Source organism: Corylus avellana, chromosome ca2 (assembly GCF_901000735.1).
Source record: "Corylus avellana chromosome ca2, CavTom2PMs-1.0".
In the NCBI taxonomy this organism is placed as follows: domain Eukaryota; kingdom Viridiplantae; phylum Streptophyta; class Magnoliopsida; order Fagales; family Betulaceae; genus Corylus; species Corylus avellana.
The window spans coordinates 9,494,751-9,512,056 of NC_081542.1; the positions used below are offsets into that span (position 1 = coordinate 9,494,751).

The 17,306-nt window shown below is 38.1% G+C and overlaps 1 protein-coding gene across 1 annotated transcript in view; it reads left to right on the forward strand.

The window, feature by feature from the left end:
- The window catches only part of LOC132170411 (protein PIR), a 60,618-nt gene extending 45,661 nt beyond the window's left edge, over positions 1-14,957 (forward strand). Inside the window, exons 25-30 of the mRNA XM_059581392.1 lie at positions 2,180-2,267; positions 8,692-8,819; positions 10,924-11,131; positions 12,990-13,162; positions 13,965-14,171; positions 14,589-14,957. Of these exons, the coding sequence (XP_059437375.1) occupies positions 2,180-2,267; positions 8,692-8,819; positions 10,924-11,131; positions 12,990-13,162; positions 13,965-14,171; positions 14,589-14,783 (999 nt within the window). The 3' untranslated portion in view covers positions 14,784-14,957. The remainder of the gene's footprint in view (positions 1-2,179; positions 2,268-8,691; positions 8,820-10,923; positions 11,132-12,989; positions 13,163-13,964; positions 14,172-14,588) is intronic.
- The last annotated feature ends 2,349 nt before the right edge of the window (positions 14,958-17,306 follow it).

The window sequence follows — 17,306 nt, forward strand, 5'->3', positions numbered from 1 at the left end:
CTGGGGAGAGTCCATTGACCATCTATTCCTACATTGTGAGGTTGCAAATGAGGTGTGGAGTGTTTTCTTTCAACTCTTTGGAGTGAGCTGGGCTATGCCGCGAAAGGTGAGTGATATTTTGGCAATTTGAAGGGGTCAATTGGGTAATAGGCATGCTTTGCGTATTTGGAGGCTCGTCCCATTATGTGTGATGTGGTGTTTATGGTGTGAACGAAATGCACGCAGCTTTGAAGATAAGGAGAGCAGCATGATTGAATTGAGGAAGTTGGCGTTACATACTTTGTTCTCTTGGAGCGGGACTTGGTTGAACTCGCATGAGTCCACCTTTTCTGATTTCTTAGAGCTTTGTAAATCTTTTTCTAGTCAATAGGGATTACCCTTTATACCTCTTGTATACATGGGTTGCGCCCCTCATGCCCGTTTTGTTAATACACTTATTACTTATCAAAAAAAAAAAAAAAAAAAATGTTGGTTGTTTGTTAAATGGTTCCAGTTATGCCTTTGTAACAATCATCATCGTAAACACGATCGTCTTTAGTTTCTTTCATCAGAATTTCTGGTAGTGGATGATTTGTTGCTGATTTGATTGTTTATTTGCTTTCTGTTGTTCAGTTGTAAATGTCGTTGCTGCAAAGTGTCAGGGGAATCATTGTTGGTACATTTTGTAGATGGAGGGGTGTTTGGTTGTGGGGATAAGGTGTCATGTTATCCATGTTTACAGTCGTTCAGGTTTATATTTATCTGTGTTTATCTTATCCAATTGTGGGTTGTTTGGTTACTAAAATAAGATATCAAGTTATCCGAGTTTATCAGTTGTCTGGATTTATCTTATCCCGCTATAGGTTATCAAATTGACTGCAGTTAACTTGCATCAGTTCAACAGTTTGGTTCAGTTCAGCCGGTTCAACTCAGTTCAACTCCATCTGGTTCAACATAGTCTACTCCAAGTTAGCCTAGTTCAGTTTGATTTAGACTAGTTTAGGTCTGGTTCAAGCTGGATCTTCTCCTTCACTTCTTAATGTGTTTTCCAGAATTCAACATGTTGCACTATTAGATAGTGGTTTTCAGTTGGGTTTGAATCATAGTGGTGGTCAATCAGCCCTAGCTGCCTTTTATGTCGGTTCTAATGTTCTGTGTGGAGGTTGAGAACCCCGTAGATGTACTCATTGTGGTCGCAATATCAGTCGATGGATTACTATTGAGATTTGCATGGCAAACTATTTTAGCCAGCCAATTAGGTCCCTTATGAAGCTTATATCTCATAAACAGGCCATTTTCTCCTCATCCACATCTACCTTTGTCTAGTTAGGTACTTAAATCATCCACTCGCAATACATATAATTGATACTGGAGCTTTTGAATATATATAATTGATTGTCTAAATATTTTATCCAATTATCATTCTATAAAATCTCCATAGAGTATTACTCTTGCTAATGGTTCTCTGGCGAAGGTTTAAGGTTTGAGGACCTTTCAGCTTAGCCCTTCCATGTTATAATCATCCATTTTAGTTGTTCCCCCATTTCTTTCTAGTTTGTTGTGTATTGGCAATGTTTCTTAGTCCCTTCAGTGGTTCATAATCTTCTATCATTTTCTGTGTATTCAAGATCTAAAGATGGAGAGGGAGATTGGCATTGGCATGAAGTTGGTGAACTTAATTTCCTTGACTTCAGGCCTTCTTCCCTCTAGCCATCCAATTTTCATTATTTCCATTTCAGTGGTACTGTCGTCTTGGCCTTCCTTTTATTTCTACTTAAATATGTCAAGTTTCAAGTCTTAGTCATATGTCATGTTTTTCTTGTGTAGCTTCTCAACGTAGAAGACATCATCGAAAGTCTTTTTAACCTAGAGTTGATTGTCGTGTTTCAAGTTGTTTTGAATTGATTCGTTCTTATATATTAGGACCAATAATCATTTAAATTTCATTCTTCTGTGACATTTGTAGATGATCATTCTTGTATGACATGTGGATGATCATTCTTGTATGAGCCCCAAAATCTCTAAATCCATAGTGATTAGGTACTGAACCGTATAAGATGCTGCATCACAGTATTAATGTTCATTTAGTAGCATGAACATATCTAAAACATTCTCTATGTATCTTATATATGTTGAGATTTTATTTGAAGATGATACTTAATTGTGATTTTGTCTAATGTTTCACGCGTGCATGTTTCAGATAGCTACACTTGAACCAATGATCACAGGATTGCAAGAAGCATTGCCAAAATCTATTGGATTGCTTCCTTTTGATGGAGGTGTTACAGGTACCAGACTGTTGCAAATTTGTTTTTTTTTTTGATAACGTAGGAGAACTTTACTCAGATTAATTGCACGTCACAAACACATATTGTACAACAATCCTCACCGTTAGTCAAACTCCTACGGATAACTGACCCCACCCGCCAGAGCCAGTTACCAGGTAATCCAGGAGCTTTCACCCCTGACGGGCTAATTTTTATTGAAGTCTTTTTTCTTTTTTTGCTTTATTATTCACATCATTACTAGAAACAATCTTCCGTTCACATAGTGTAAAATGCAAAACAAAACTGTTGCAAAGACTTTGGTCATTCAAAGCTGACGACAGCATTGGACGCTTTTCGATGCATCAAAGTAGACCGTAATACATTTGGGATTTAGAAATGTTACTGAAATTAGGGGAATCTTTGTTGATGGTTCATACAGGGATAATGTAAACATGAATAAAAAAAAGTAAAATATTATATTGAAGTGAAAAAGTAATAGGGACACCACCAAAGCTATCATCGCGGTTTTTATTTTTATCAAAGTATGATCTGCTTAAACTTGATGACTTTCTCATCTTTTCTGTTCATAGTTTAAAATCTCAAAGTAAAAATGCAGAGCATGGGAGTTAAATTACCAAGCGAAAAGAAACAAGAAAATACCCAAATTCAGGACAATGAATAAGTTGATTGTTAAAATGCATGTGCCTTCACGTATTGTGTAGGAAAGAGTAGTACATTTGGCCAAACACAATAATGAATGTTGCTCAAATGTGAACTTGCTTTAAAAAAGAAAACGCTATTGTATTACATATATTTATTGACAGTTTCTGTCAAGATTATTCTCCACTATAAATTGAAGAGTTCCTAAACCCAACATTCTAGATGAGTCTGTGTAATGCATGAAACGAATGTCACTTTTTTGAGATGGACATTAAATGTCAAACACTGCAACTTTGTGAGATCTAGACAGACAGCTACAATACATGTTTTGATTATTTAATATGATGCGCGCTCAAGTTTTTTTTTTTTTTTTTTTGATAAGTAATGTTTATTTATCAAAAGTGCAGAGGGGCGCAACCCTAGTACACAAGGAGTATACAAGAGAACTGCCTAACTAGGAGAAGAGAAAAGAACAAGGAAATCAAGATAGCTAATCACTAAAGGGGCGAGCCAAGCTACTGTCCAAGTGAAAAACGTGTAGAAAAAGAAGGCCATGAGTTCCTCCAAGGATCTCTCAAAATCCTCAAAGCATCTCGTATTCCTTTCTAACCATAAACACCACACGAGGTACAGAGGAACCATTTTTCACACAACAGCACTCCGAGAACGACCTCCCGACCACCAACAATAAGCAAACAAGCCCGCAACCTTACTAGGCATGACCCATGACAATCCAAACCGACTAAATATAGCATACCATAAAGAACGAGCGATCTCACAGTGGAGAAGAAGATGATCGATCGTCTCACCATCCGATTAGCACAAGCAACATCTATTAATCACAATAAGATTCCTTTTTCTAAGATTATCAATAGTGAGGATCTTCCCTAACACCGCCGTTCAGGTAAAGAAAGCCACTCTCAAGGGTGCCTTGGTGCGCCAAATACTCTTCCAAGGAAAAGGACTAGCCTCTTTACTTGCCAGAATATTATAAAAAGATCTAACATCGAACTTCCCTTTCCTAGACGGAACCCACCAAATTTTATCCTCCTCTTCCCTGCTCATTCTATGGGAATATAACAAAGTATAGAACGAGGCTAGCACTTCCAATTCCCAATCATGTACCAACCGAAAAGCTAACATTCCATTGAGGAGACCACCCGTGAAATTCATATTGTCCGCAATAGACACATCTTTTGCACTAGCTATGTTGTATAGGCCTAGAAAAAACTTCCTTGAGACTCGCTTCTCCGCACCAAAAATCATCCCAAAATCTAATTTTGGACCCATCACCTAGATCGAATCTGGTGTGGCTAGAAAACAGCCTCCACCCCCTAGTAATATACCGAGTCCCACCCCATGAGGCCTAGGAGTATCAACAAAATGCCAACCACCCCACTCAGAACCATACTTGGCATCCACGACATTTCTCCACAAAGCCTCTCTTTCATGCGCATAACGCCACAGCCACTTCCCTAACAGAGCTTGGTTGAACACTCTTAACTTCCTGATCCCTTAGCCACCTTCAGAGATAGGAGAGCAAACCTTGTCCCAGTTGACGAAGTGATACTTGAACTCTTCGTTTAAACCACCCCATAAAAACTCACGTTGAAGCTTCTCTATACGCTTGGCCACATAAGCAGGTATAAGGAATAGGGACAAGAAATAAGTAGGAAGATTAGAGAGTGCTCTTTATAAGAGTAACCCTACCTCCCTTAGAAAGATACAACCTTTTCCAACTAGCCAACCTATGATCAACCTTTTCCAAGTATTATTTAATATGATACATGTTCAAGTATCACTTGGTGAATTGGTCAAAGGTTTGCACTCCGATCAAGGAGGGAGGGCTGGGTATCATAAATTTAATGGTGTTCAACCGCGCTCTTTTAGGAAAATGGTTGTGGCGCTATGGGATTGAGAGAGATGCTTGATGGAGAGTGGTGGTAGATTCGAAGTTTGGAAGCTTATGCGGCGGGTGGTGTTCTCTTGAGCCTGGAGGAGCTTTTGGGGTGGGGTTGTGGAAGAATATCAGGAAAACGTGGGAGACTCTCAAAGGCTTTACTAGACATGTGGTGGGGGATAGGACTAGGATTAGCTTTTGGCATGATTTGTGGTGTGGAGATATGGTTCTTAAGGTAGCTTTTCCAATTTTATTTGGTATTGCTTGTGCGAAGGATGCCTCAGTTGCGGCTAATATGGAGATGTTGGGTGGTTCCAATCAGTGGAATATGAGTTTTTGTAGAGAGGAAGGATCTCTGCTCTCTGCTCTCTCTCTCCCTCTACATTTTTTAGGTTAGCAAGATAGTTTTCTGCCCTAGCGGCGGCGCTGTGCGCTAGGCTCTGGTTAGCCGCTATGGAACGGCGCTTCTCCATAGAAGCGAAATCCTTTTGCCTGTCAGTGAAGGAAGGGTGTCCTGATCTTCGGTTGGAGGAAAAGAGAAAAGGGTTCGTAGGGGTAATTTTCGTGAGCCAACCTTGTGCTTCATGGTTGGTGGATATGGTCGAGGAGGCGAGTCAATCTCTGTTGAAGGTTGATATCGCCAAGTCATACCGCGAGGGCGATAAGGCTTTGATGGTGCATGGGGGTGTTAATAAGGCAGGTAGTTTCCTGGAGGTGGCCGTCTTTGCTGAGGGAGGTCGTAAAGGAATCATTTGGCTACTTGTGGGCCGTGGAGGGAGGGGATGGCGTCGGTTTGCAAATGAGTTGCGGAGGTTGTTGGGTCCAACAGCCTCTGCGCACCTTGTTCCAGGGACGCAGCTCAAGCTTGGTTTGGGAGAATCCATCTCTGGATGTCACCCTGGGCGCTCCTTTGCGGAGGTTCTTCGACTGGCGGCTAGTTCTGAGGAGCCTTCCGTTGGGAGGAGGGTTAGATCTTCGCAACTCATTGATCTTTTCCCGGTGAAGGACTCTTTCGAGCCCGGGTACCGTGAGTATGAGTCGCGGGTGATGGTGGATTGTTTGGCGTTGGAGTCGCCGGATCTTGCTAATCTGGTTACATGTTTTATCCCCGCGGCGGATCATACGAAGAAGAAGAAGAAGAAGAAGAATAAGACGTTGCTAGGTCTTTTACGTTCTGTTTTGGGCCGGGTCCTAGCTGGGTTAGTTAAAGGACTTTTAGTTGGGCTGGGTGTTCGCGAGTTTGGGTCTTTCCTTAAGCCCAAACACGCTGGGTATTTCAAGACAGTTTGGCGTAGGGGTATGAAGCGTCGTGTTAAGTGTTTGCCCAAGTCTTAACAGTGTGGACCTGCCTCGCCGGGAGAGTTTGATGTTCTGGCCGATCGTAGGGAGGCGTACGTATCTAAGGTATTTGCGCCGGTTGCCGGTGGTCTCGCCGGGGTTTCCAGCGATGATTCCGAGCTTGCATTGGTGGGGCTGTCGTTGACGGAGGTGCATCCGGAGTCAAATCAACAGGTTTGTGCGTCGGGGTCTGTGTCTCTTGAAACGGCGACGGTCCCTGTTTTTCCGACGAAGGCTGCTCTGTTGCCGGAGAATACCCAGAACTGGTTGTTGACTCTGGTGAGTACCCATGTCTCTCCTTTGTCTCCGGTGGTGGTCTCTGCTCCTCCGGTGGGAGCTGGTGCTGTTCCGGCGAAGGAGGTTGAACCCGTTAAGACTGCTCCGGCGAAAGGGTTGCTACGTCGGGGGTTTTTAGGGTCTAGAAATGTTTCTTCTTCCTCTCTGCCTGGGATGAAGGAGGCTTCATCGTCGGTAAAGGGCTCTAAGGTTGTAGTCGAAGATTCACAGACCTGTTCTATTTCGGGAAAGCATGCGGCTGAGCTGGGTTTGAGAATAAGCGAACCTTTTCCTCGAATGTCAGAGAGTGGTGCTCCGATTTATTCCTCTGTTTCCAAATCTCAAGTAGGGTATGCCCGGAAGGTGAAGGAGAAGCTTGCCAAGCAGTTGCAGAAGAACAAGGAGCTGTTTGCCAACGTTGTAGTGGAACCCTCCGAGAAGGGGGTGGGGAACTATTCGGAGGTGGTTATAGATGCGGTGAATTTCGCCTCTAGTGTGGGACTGTCTAATGGTGAAGGAGGTGATGAGAAGAGTCTTTTGAATCTCTTTTCGAATATTGAAGAAGAGCGGGAGCCCTTTACCTCTAAGGCAAAAGGGAAGCGGGAAATCAAGAATTTAGAATGCTCCATCAACTATGAGGTTAGAGAGAGACTTTCTCCGAAGCGGTACTATCGCCGTCGGGGTTGTGTTGGGACCAAAAATGCATTCTCCTTTCCTCCAGAGGTGCATTAGGGTTCTGGTTTTTTTTAGGGCTGGTGGTGGGTTTGTGGGCTTCAGTGTTTGGGTTTTTTGGGTTCTTGCTTTGGTTTTTCGTTTGGTTGTGGTTTTAGTTGGGTTGGGTTTCTTTGGGGTCTGTTTTTTGGGTTTATATTGGGCTACCTATGTATACTCTCTTGTGTACTTAGAGGCGCATTGCGCTTTTTTTGATATATACAATTTACTTATCAAAAAAAAAAAAAGTTTTTCTAGAGAGTCACATGATTGGGAGTTGGAAGTCTTTGCCTCCTTTCTCCAGGTGTTACATTCAGTCAGAATAAGACAAGAGTGTGAAGATAGATTATGGTGGATTTCCTCCAAAATAGGCCTCTTCAAGGTCAAGTCCCTCTTTTACTCCTTGGCTTTGTACTGAATGTAGGAGTTTCCCCTGGAAGAGTGTGTGGCGGACGCACTGACGCAGGCTCCTCCGAGAATGGTCTTTTTTCCGTGGTCAGCGGCTCTGGGCAAAATTTGGACCTTAAATAATTTCAAGAAGCGACACGTTATTGTGATAAACAGATGTTGCATGTGTAAGAGAAGCGAGGAGACGATGGATCATCTTCTTCTTCATTGCGAGGTTGCTTCTGCTTTGTGGAATGCCATCTTTAGTCGCTTTGGGATGGCTTGGGTGATGCCGAGACGGGTATTCAATTTGTTTGCCTGTTGGTGGTCTTCTGGAAGGCGGAGGAGTGCCGCAGTCTGGAAGATTGTGCCTATATGCCTCTTTTGGTGTTTATGGCAAGAAAGGAACAATAGGTGCTTTGAGGACTTCGAGAGGTTCTTGGAGGACATTTTATCCTCTTGTTTTCATACATTGTATCTTTGGATTGTAGCGTATGTGTCCCTGTTGTCAATTAGTTATGATGATTTTCTTGCTCGCTTTTCCTTTTCTAGTTAAGTGATTCTTTTGTATACTCCTTATATACTTTGAGGCGCCTTACGCTTTTAATAAGATTTGGATATTACATATCAAAAAAAAAAAATGATGCATCGACATGTGTTTCTTGTATATGAAAAACCACTAAGAATAACTTGAGATGACAAATGCAAAATTAGGTCTCTTACAAAAGATAAGACTCCTGGAAATCTTTGAAATAATGGAAGTGGACAATTCTCTAAAGTGTCCAAACGTGTTTCTGAAAAGTTTAAGCATGTTTTTGTTCGACACAGCAATTGTCAATTGGCACAACGGGTTTATATCTCATTAGGAATTCGGCATATATATTGCTTGTGTTCACTAATCTGATTTGAAGCTGACCAAAACATGATGCCTTTTCATGGGTTCTTTAGTCACTTGTATTCAGTGCTAGAACCCATGTAAGGTCGACAGGGAAAAACAGTTTTGTGGACTACTAACCATCTTCTTGTGGTGTTTCAGTTTTCATATCCACTGAAGTTATTGTTCCTTTTTGAGATATCAGATTTTTAGCATGCATGCTCTTGTTGTTTCTGCTCCCATTTTCTTGGACTCAGTCTCTCCTTTCCTAGTTTGTGAATTTAATTCTCCATATACAGGTTGTATGAGACTTGTGAAAGAACAACTTAATTGGGGGACAAAGTCAGAGCTCAAAGCAGAGGTTCTCCGTGGGATAAAGGAGATTGGAAGCATATTATATTGGATGGGACTTCTTGATATTGTGTTGGTTAGTGTCCTAAACTCTTCATCAAATTGACTGTGTCTAGGGATTTCTCACTGAAGCAAATGCAGTTCAGATTTTAGTTAAATCAGTGGCTCCTGAATTTGCAAACTTCAAAAATATTAACAATGCGTTGGAATTTCTTTTGGTACACCCACACCGACGCCCAAATCAACTTTATCCTTTACTGATCAGTATACCTGTGTTATATTTGTTTAATTCAATCTTGGACTTCCTTTACTAATCAATATTTTACACTTAATTGCAACATAGACATAAAAAACGGGGAAAAGTATACATACTCTCCTCAAACTACTACTCTTTCATTGTCAATGTCCTCAATAAAAAAAATAAATAAATTAAAATTAAAAAAAAAAACAATTTATAAGGATATGTTTTAAAAAATTATTTTTTAAAAAAGGGAAAAAAAGAATCCAATTTATAAAGATTTTTAAAAAAACAATATAGAAGAAACTAAAAATTTTAAAAAAAAAAATTATAAAAAAAAAAACGAAAATCCAATTTATAGGGAGTTTTTATATTTTTATATTTTTTTTCCAAAATTTTTTATTTTATATATATATATATATATATATATATATATATATATATAAAGGAAGAAAAAGAAAACAATTTATAAGAATTTTTTAAAAAAATTAAAATTTATTTTTTAAATTTTTTCTGTTAATTTATAATGATATTTTTGTCTTATAGAAACTGTTCTATGGTCATTTTTGTCTTTTTGTTGGCCTTAGTGGGGAGATCGACACAATTGATAGTTTGGGGGGAACATTAACAATGGAGTGGTAGTTTGAAGGGAGTATGTGTACTTTTCCCTAAAAAAAAAATTAAAATAAAATATGAGGGAGCTATACATCTTAGAAAAAAAAAAATTGAAAGACAGCAAGAAAGTAATCCATTACACGCAACATTGCTTTGTGGGACATTCTGTATTAATTGATAAGTCCTCTTCTTACTGCATTCATAGGATCTTTTCACAAATCTGAGTTGTGGTCTTAGATCTTTATGGTGTTGTCACCACCGAAAAGCTCTCTGCTTCAATGTTGCCTGAATTCTAATGAATTAAGGAGTTAGATTTTTCCTGATTCCATATTTGTTGCAAGAATTGATGAACCCAAAAGATTTTTTATTTTGCTATCAATAGCGTTGGAAAGCTGTTTCTTGTCAGTTTTCTGCTTATTCAACCTATATCATGGTATCGCCATGCTTTGCGATAGGACTGGATACAGAATCAATTCCTTGAATGAAGCTGAAACAAATAATTTTTAAGTCTTCAATTTTGTTGACTTGAGAATCAATTGCATGAACAAATACCAATCTTGCTCATGATGTTTATCATGTGAAATTACTTCTATATGCATAAGCATTGTAGGAGCCTCAAATCTGTCTTTTTTCCTGTTTTTTTTACTTTTGGTATAAGTGGTGATCCAAATATAGATAAGAATTGATAAAAGAAAGGCGAAAAAATATATTCTCCTCTGACCCCATAATTTGTCTCATTTGGAAAACAGACATTTTATGGAGCATTTAATTCCTTGCCAACTCAAATTTTCGTCTATTCTCCCAGAATCACCTTTGTATTATTTTGCTTCGAACTTTTCATGCTACAAACTTCAAAATAAGGATAAAAAGGGTATGTGAAAAATTCAAATTTTAACTTTTTAGTATGGGACACAAACTATGGGGCAAACGAATTTTGCAAAGGTATTCGTCATGAAATGAGAGTCTAAAAACAATGGTTATTCTATCAATTAGATCCTTTGTTTACATACACTAAAGAATCTAGGTACACCTGTTTCTTCATATTTCATATACTCAGTTATGTTCAATAAGAAGATTCAGAATGGATCTATATAATTAAAAACCTTTCATTTAAACATTGAGATTTTATCTCTCACATTTTCATAATCAGTAATATAAAATGTTATTAAGCATGATGGAAGCCAATTATAAAATGTTATTAAGCATGATGGAAGCCAATGATATTGATTATTGTCATCTTATCACTTTTCATCATCTTTGATGTTGTCAATGTCTTTACCTGCTTGAGTGATTTCTGCTTACTTTTGCATTCTTGCATGCTCAACAGAGAGAAGTGGATACCATGCATTTCATGCAAATTGCCCCATGGTTGGGTTTACTTCCTGGTGCAGATGGGCAGATATTGCATTCTCAAGATGGTAGCGATAGCCCTATTGTCAACCTCTTTAAAGCTGCCACTACTGCTGTAGTGTCAAACCCTAGGTGTCCAAATCCATTATCTTTCCACACCATATCAAAACAGGCAGAAGCTGCAGGTGCGCAATTGCACATCTTCCAATCTGTCTGTTATTTATCCCTGTTTATGTGCAGGTAAAACAGAACTTTTGCCAGTTCAATCTCTGTGATGCAGTTGTAACAGTATAATGTTCATAAGCATCTATCCATCCCTTTCATGGTGTCATCTTTATCTTATGAAATCTGAACTTCCTGCTAAAACTTGTTGGAACACAGATTGGTTACCATAGGAATAGCTCTTTTTTGGCTTGTTCAAGGCATCTTTTTTGTGTTACTGTTGCATATATGCATTCAGAAACAACCTTAAAAGACAAAATTGGAACCATTTGAAAGCAAGCTTGGGAAAATGGTTAGAAGCTAATAAATAGATGAGTGAAGCATATTAGTCTATCACAAATTAGCTGGAAGAAGTTGATGAATAAGAAAGATGAAGAGTGATGGAGATGAGAGGAGGATGTAGGTGGGGAATGAATGGTAAATTTGAAGCAAATTGGTAAGATTCTGTTGTGGTGAGATCTGATGTGGGCTTTTAAATGTTGTTCTTAATAACTTTAATTGCTCTTCCGGGATAAAAACCATTAGAGAAATGCCCTAAAACCTCCAAGACTTTGTTTTCAAACTTACTATTCGCTTTGATTCACACTTGCTGCTCATGATAATCCAGAAATTTTGCAAATGTCACTTTAAAAAGCTTTACATTTTCTTTCCAGTTGCACAGTGCTCCACCAGGTTTGTACCCAAATCATGTCAAGGAGGAACATTTGTTTGAGATGTTATGTCATTCTTTAAATGTGTATAATTTCATTAAGGATGCATATAAAACTTGTGCCAAATTCATGACTGGACATATCTTTGAGAACAGCAATGAAGCTATTCAAGGAATTTTTGAGTGCAACACTGCTAATATGCCAACTTGTGACATATATCACGATGAAGGATGTCAAGGATTGCATCGATTTGGATTATGAGGACATTGCATGTGTTTGTTGAGTCTTACATTGGGGCATGGTTTAGTTCAATCTAGGCCATATGAACCGATATGGATAGCCCCGATAGTGACTGATCTTTTTGGGATATTGTACCAATGTGGCATCCCATCAGTGGGTCATGGCACAACTTTTTGAAACTCTGGATAAAATAGTGTGTTGAGAATAAAGATGCTTTGCTGGCAATAAGTGTTTCAGGTGATGATATTGTGTTGGAATCTAAGATTGATGTGGACATATTATTGGGAATTGGATTTGGTGAGTTTCTTTCTTTTTGTATTGGGTGACACTTCAAGTTGATAAGAGAGGATTGTATTGCTTGAAGGTTATCTAGGAATCAGAATTTTTAGCATAATGATATCATATGGGGGTTTGGGTCCCTTGTTAGTGTCAGTGTGTTTTGTGAGCTTCATTTACATTTTTAGGCCACTTCTTAACAGCATGGTACCAAAATCTGGTTCTGTTTGGTCGTTGGTTCAAGTCTTGATGACCTTGATTCAATTGATTAGTTTTATACTGCATGTGCAAATGCACCCTTGGTGTTCATTGCATGGTTTACTTATTAAATCTCTTAGCCTGAAAGAAAAATCGATAAAGTTGGGCCAGCCACTCTCTAAATTTTACTTTCAGGACTGGTTTAGTTCAGGACTGGTTTAGTTTAGACGGTTTATAGTAGATGCAAGATCAAGTTAAAGGTCCTACCTACTAAAAAGAAGGAAAGGATAGGGGCCTACACCTCATCCCATGATCTTTGTGTTTCATAATTCCAGTGCTAGTCCTGAAAATGTAAATTCTTTATTCAGTAGCTTTAGCCTTTAGGTGTCTTTGTCATTTTTTCATTGCTTTGATGGCTCGTCGGTTTAAGGGCTTAGATGTCTTCCTATTGTTGCAGATCTTTTGTACAAGGCTAACATGAATACTGGAAGTGTACTGGAATATGCCCTCGCTTTTACAAGTGCAGCGCTGGATAAATATTGTAGTAAATGGAGTACAGCACCAAAGACAGGGTTCATTGACATTACAACCTCAAAGGATTTCTACCGTATATATAGTGGCCTCCAAATTGTAAGGAAGAATCTTCCAACATGTGTGTTTCATTGAAATTGTATATAGTTCTTCCGAATATATAATGTTCTAGGTCTGCATTTATTTGTTGATACATAATTTTTTTCCAAGTAGCATCTATGTTTAAATTTGTACTTTATAGTTCAAATAATTGAAAGGGGTATATCACTATATTTACACTGCAATACTTATAAAAGAAAAGTTAATTGCTAAAGAGCCATATCTATATTTGGAAACACATAATGATTTCACGGCATCTCATTAGTTTTTCATCATTAATGGTTTATGTCTAGGACATTCGGCCAAGATAAAGTTGGGTTTTATCTGACATTTGGCCTATTGATTGAGAGGCTGGCATCTTAAACGTTCATGTCACTTTGTACCAATACAATGAATTCACTTCTAAAAATTGGTATTACATGAATCCGGATTATAAAAGGTTCCTATATTGGTGAGGGGAAGGCTCTATTTGTTAATATGTTTTGGAGGGTGTTTTTTGTTTTTGATTTGAAAAAGTGCTTTGATATGACATAAAAATGAAAGTAATTTTTGTATTAGGAGTGTTTTTTATTGTTTGTTAATGTTTTGAGAACAGAAAATAAAAATAAAAGACGGAACAAAAAAATTAAAAAACAGAGCCAAAGCCTTTGTGATAATATTCTTTCCATCTCTGCAAAGAAAAAATAAATAAAAAGAATAGGAAAAATATGACTTGATCACTGTTGTGAGCTACAAGTTTCTAGTTGTATGTGAATGCTGGATATCTTTGCTGCTAACATTTTCTAATGCTTGTATTACATAGGGATATTTAGAAGAGACTGTTCAAGTACCATCAAACAATCGTGAAGTGCTGGGTGATTCAGTAGCTTGGGGTGGCTGCACCTTAATATACTTGCTTGGGCAGCAGCTGCACTTTGAGCTTTTTGATTTTTCATATCAGGTCCTCAATGTTGCAGAAGTGGAGGCTGCATCAATTACACAGACACATAAAATTCCTCATCATGTCCAGGTAAATATATTTTCATTTTGTTCCTACTGTTGTGGTAGTAGCCACTGTAGACAACTTGAGATGGAGGTTTGGATTGCCAAAATATTTATCGAAACGCTTTTCTATAGTTATATTGTTATGTCTTAGAGTCCATTTGAGTTTTTGGAAACACGATTTTTAAAAACACAGTTAAGTATTTAGTAAAATTGCAATTTGGCCATTAAAAATGCAACATCTTTCTTGTGATTTGAAAACTCAATTTTTTCTTCGTTAAACGATACATATTCATCCAACTTATTTAAAATTGCACTTTCGGTATAGAAAATCATAGCACCAAACGCACTCTACATTAAGACAAATATTTGCAGTACCAAATTTCTTGTCATATTTTAAAAGTTGCCTTTGATGGTGTTCATGTTTCTTTTTCTTTCAAACAAGGGATGGGACGGAGTTTTGGAAGCAATGAAGAAAGCGAGGAGGTTGAACAATCACGTGTTCTCCATGCTGAAAGCACGTTGCCCTCTTGAGGACAAGACAGCTTGTGCTATCAAGCAAAGTGGTGCCCCTCTACATAGGATTAAATTCGACAACACCGTCTCTGCATTTGAAACGCTGCCGCAGAAAGGAGCCTAAACTTTCGGCCATGGGTTTCTTTTAAGCTCTGTTTCCGTTTTCTTTTCTTTTATATATATATTTTCAGTCAAGCAAACCTATCGATCTTGAAGGAACGTTTAAATGAAAATGAATTGCGTTGGTAAGAAATAAGACTTTCACTCTAAAGAAAGCTTGTTTGGGTTTCTCACATAATCTTTGTTCCTTAGAAATGTAAGTTGTTGAGAAAGTGGTTTCCAGTCTTTGGACTCCCAATCCCAAGGTGCATTAATGGTTGAAAATACATGAGGGAGTGACTTGTCGAAGCTCAATAAACTAAGTTTAGGCTTAAGCATTCAACTTGTTGCAACCAAGTGGTGGAAGCCTTGGTCTTAAGGTTTGCTCCCTTCAAGGTCTAAGGTTCAACACCTTATTTGTGCAAACAATCTCTTAGGGCCACACCCTTTAGTGAAAAGCCAGCAATTTAACCAGTTCTGTGTATGAAAACTTTTGAAGGTACGGTACATGGGATCGGAGTTTACTCTGCAGAAGGGAGTTCGAAGGACCCTGCCTTGGAGAGGCTCCTCGACATCAAAAAAAAAAAAAAAAAACTTGTTGCACACCTCCTTCGTGTTAGATTTCATATCACCCATTCATTGTGCTAAGCGAGCACAATTTGTAGTCACAGTATGACGGCAAAGCCGTTGGACCAAATCCACACCTCTCCCCCCCACCCCCACCACATTTTTCCCATTAGACAACTCATGTGCTTGGTTCATTGTTTAAGAAATGTTAGTTGAAAGCTTAAATAAGCCATGAGCAAGTGGATTCTTGCAAGAAATCTATGTCTTAAAGCAACCCATGTGAATCTTTGTATGTTGTCACGTTTGCACCTACACTAGGACAGTTGGCTTTTTCAAGATGTATTCAATGGTAATAGAAAGGGCCTCCATCGGAGCGCTCAACAGTAGTACTGAAATCTTTGATTTGTCCTCTTTTTATATAAAATTTCTCTTGAACTAAAAGTCTTAAATTGAGTTGATTGTTGACTCGGTAGACATCCAATCCGTGCATGTTGGCCATGTAACCTCCTCTGGCCCTTTGTTGGCAATGAGCCTAATAAAATATGATAGGAGCAATAAACCCAATAAAATGTAAGGATTGTTGATAGAGATTCAGTGAGCTCTTTTTTATGAGACTTTAGCTTAAAATCATGATTTAATTTGAATGGACTGAGAGCAAAAATATAATAAAAAATCATCCCTCAAACAATTGTTTAAAATAATTGTTTTGGAAATCTGTATAGCTCACAGTGCTATAGAATGAGATATGTTTTCTTTCTAAAACTTGTAATTCCCCAAATCCTATTACCCATGCGGTTTACTTTTAGACGATTTTTTTTTTTCAGAGTGAACAGTTTGGCTGTCGAGTTAATATAGGGTGTACCGTGTACAATTAGCTGGTTGTTTGGAGTTAATCTTTGAAGTCTGGTTAGTCATTTGTTCCCATTGAAAATCATGACTCTAATGAGACTTGGGTTTGTAATTTTGAAGTGTACGTGTTGGATCCAGATTATGCTATTGGTGGAACACATCTTAGAAATGAATTGGTATCTCTGATTTAACATTATGGAGTGTTTTAATGGAAATGTATGTTTTTTTATACTAGTAATTGGTTATCTATAGAGCTCTAACTGATGGTCTGTAAGAATTTTAATTGTATAAATAGTTTATTCTTTGATGAAATCAAAATTATAAGAAAAATTTTCACTCAGGTTTAATGTTGGTATTTTGACTATATATTACACATTGTTTGAGGGTTGGGACGTAACAGGTATTATAGATAGTCTTACTACAGAATGGGAAGTATGTAATAATTGTTTCTAAATTTTTTTTTTTAAAAAAAATAATAATAATCTAAGGTCCTTCAGTTAAAGGATTTATACGACAAAGATCAACAATTTTACTATCCAGATTGCTAGTAATTTTGACTATAAATGTGAGTTTTTATATAGTCCTCCTATCCGAACAAGTCTCAGGTAAACTCTATAGAGGCTCTCACATTTGCGATCCAAATTACTAGTAATTGAGACATCAAAAAGGAATGATTCATGTCATTTTTCTCATCCTTTTTTCATTTCATTATATAAATTCAATATATCAACAATTAGATTTGTGAACCGTATACAAATTTAATGGTGGATTCATCCATTTACCATGGAGATAGTTTTTTTTTTTGATAAGTAATAAGAGGTTTTATTAAAGAAAGAGAAAAGCGAGAAGCGCCCCTAATTACACACGAAGTATACAAAGGGGGCCAAAGCGAACCCAAAGCAAAACCCTAGCACACCCACCCAAAAAAACCAAACAACCACCCAAAAACCCTCAAACAAACACACCAACGCAAAGCCCACTAACCAAACACCCTCATCCCTTCACAAAAGACTATGACACTATAATCCTGCCCTTCCTTCTCCTGGACGACGCACTAGCATTGCCATAGTTAACAGAGCTTTCTAAATTAAACAGCTCTCTTTTGCTTTTATTCCTAGGCCTTTTTCCTTTA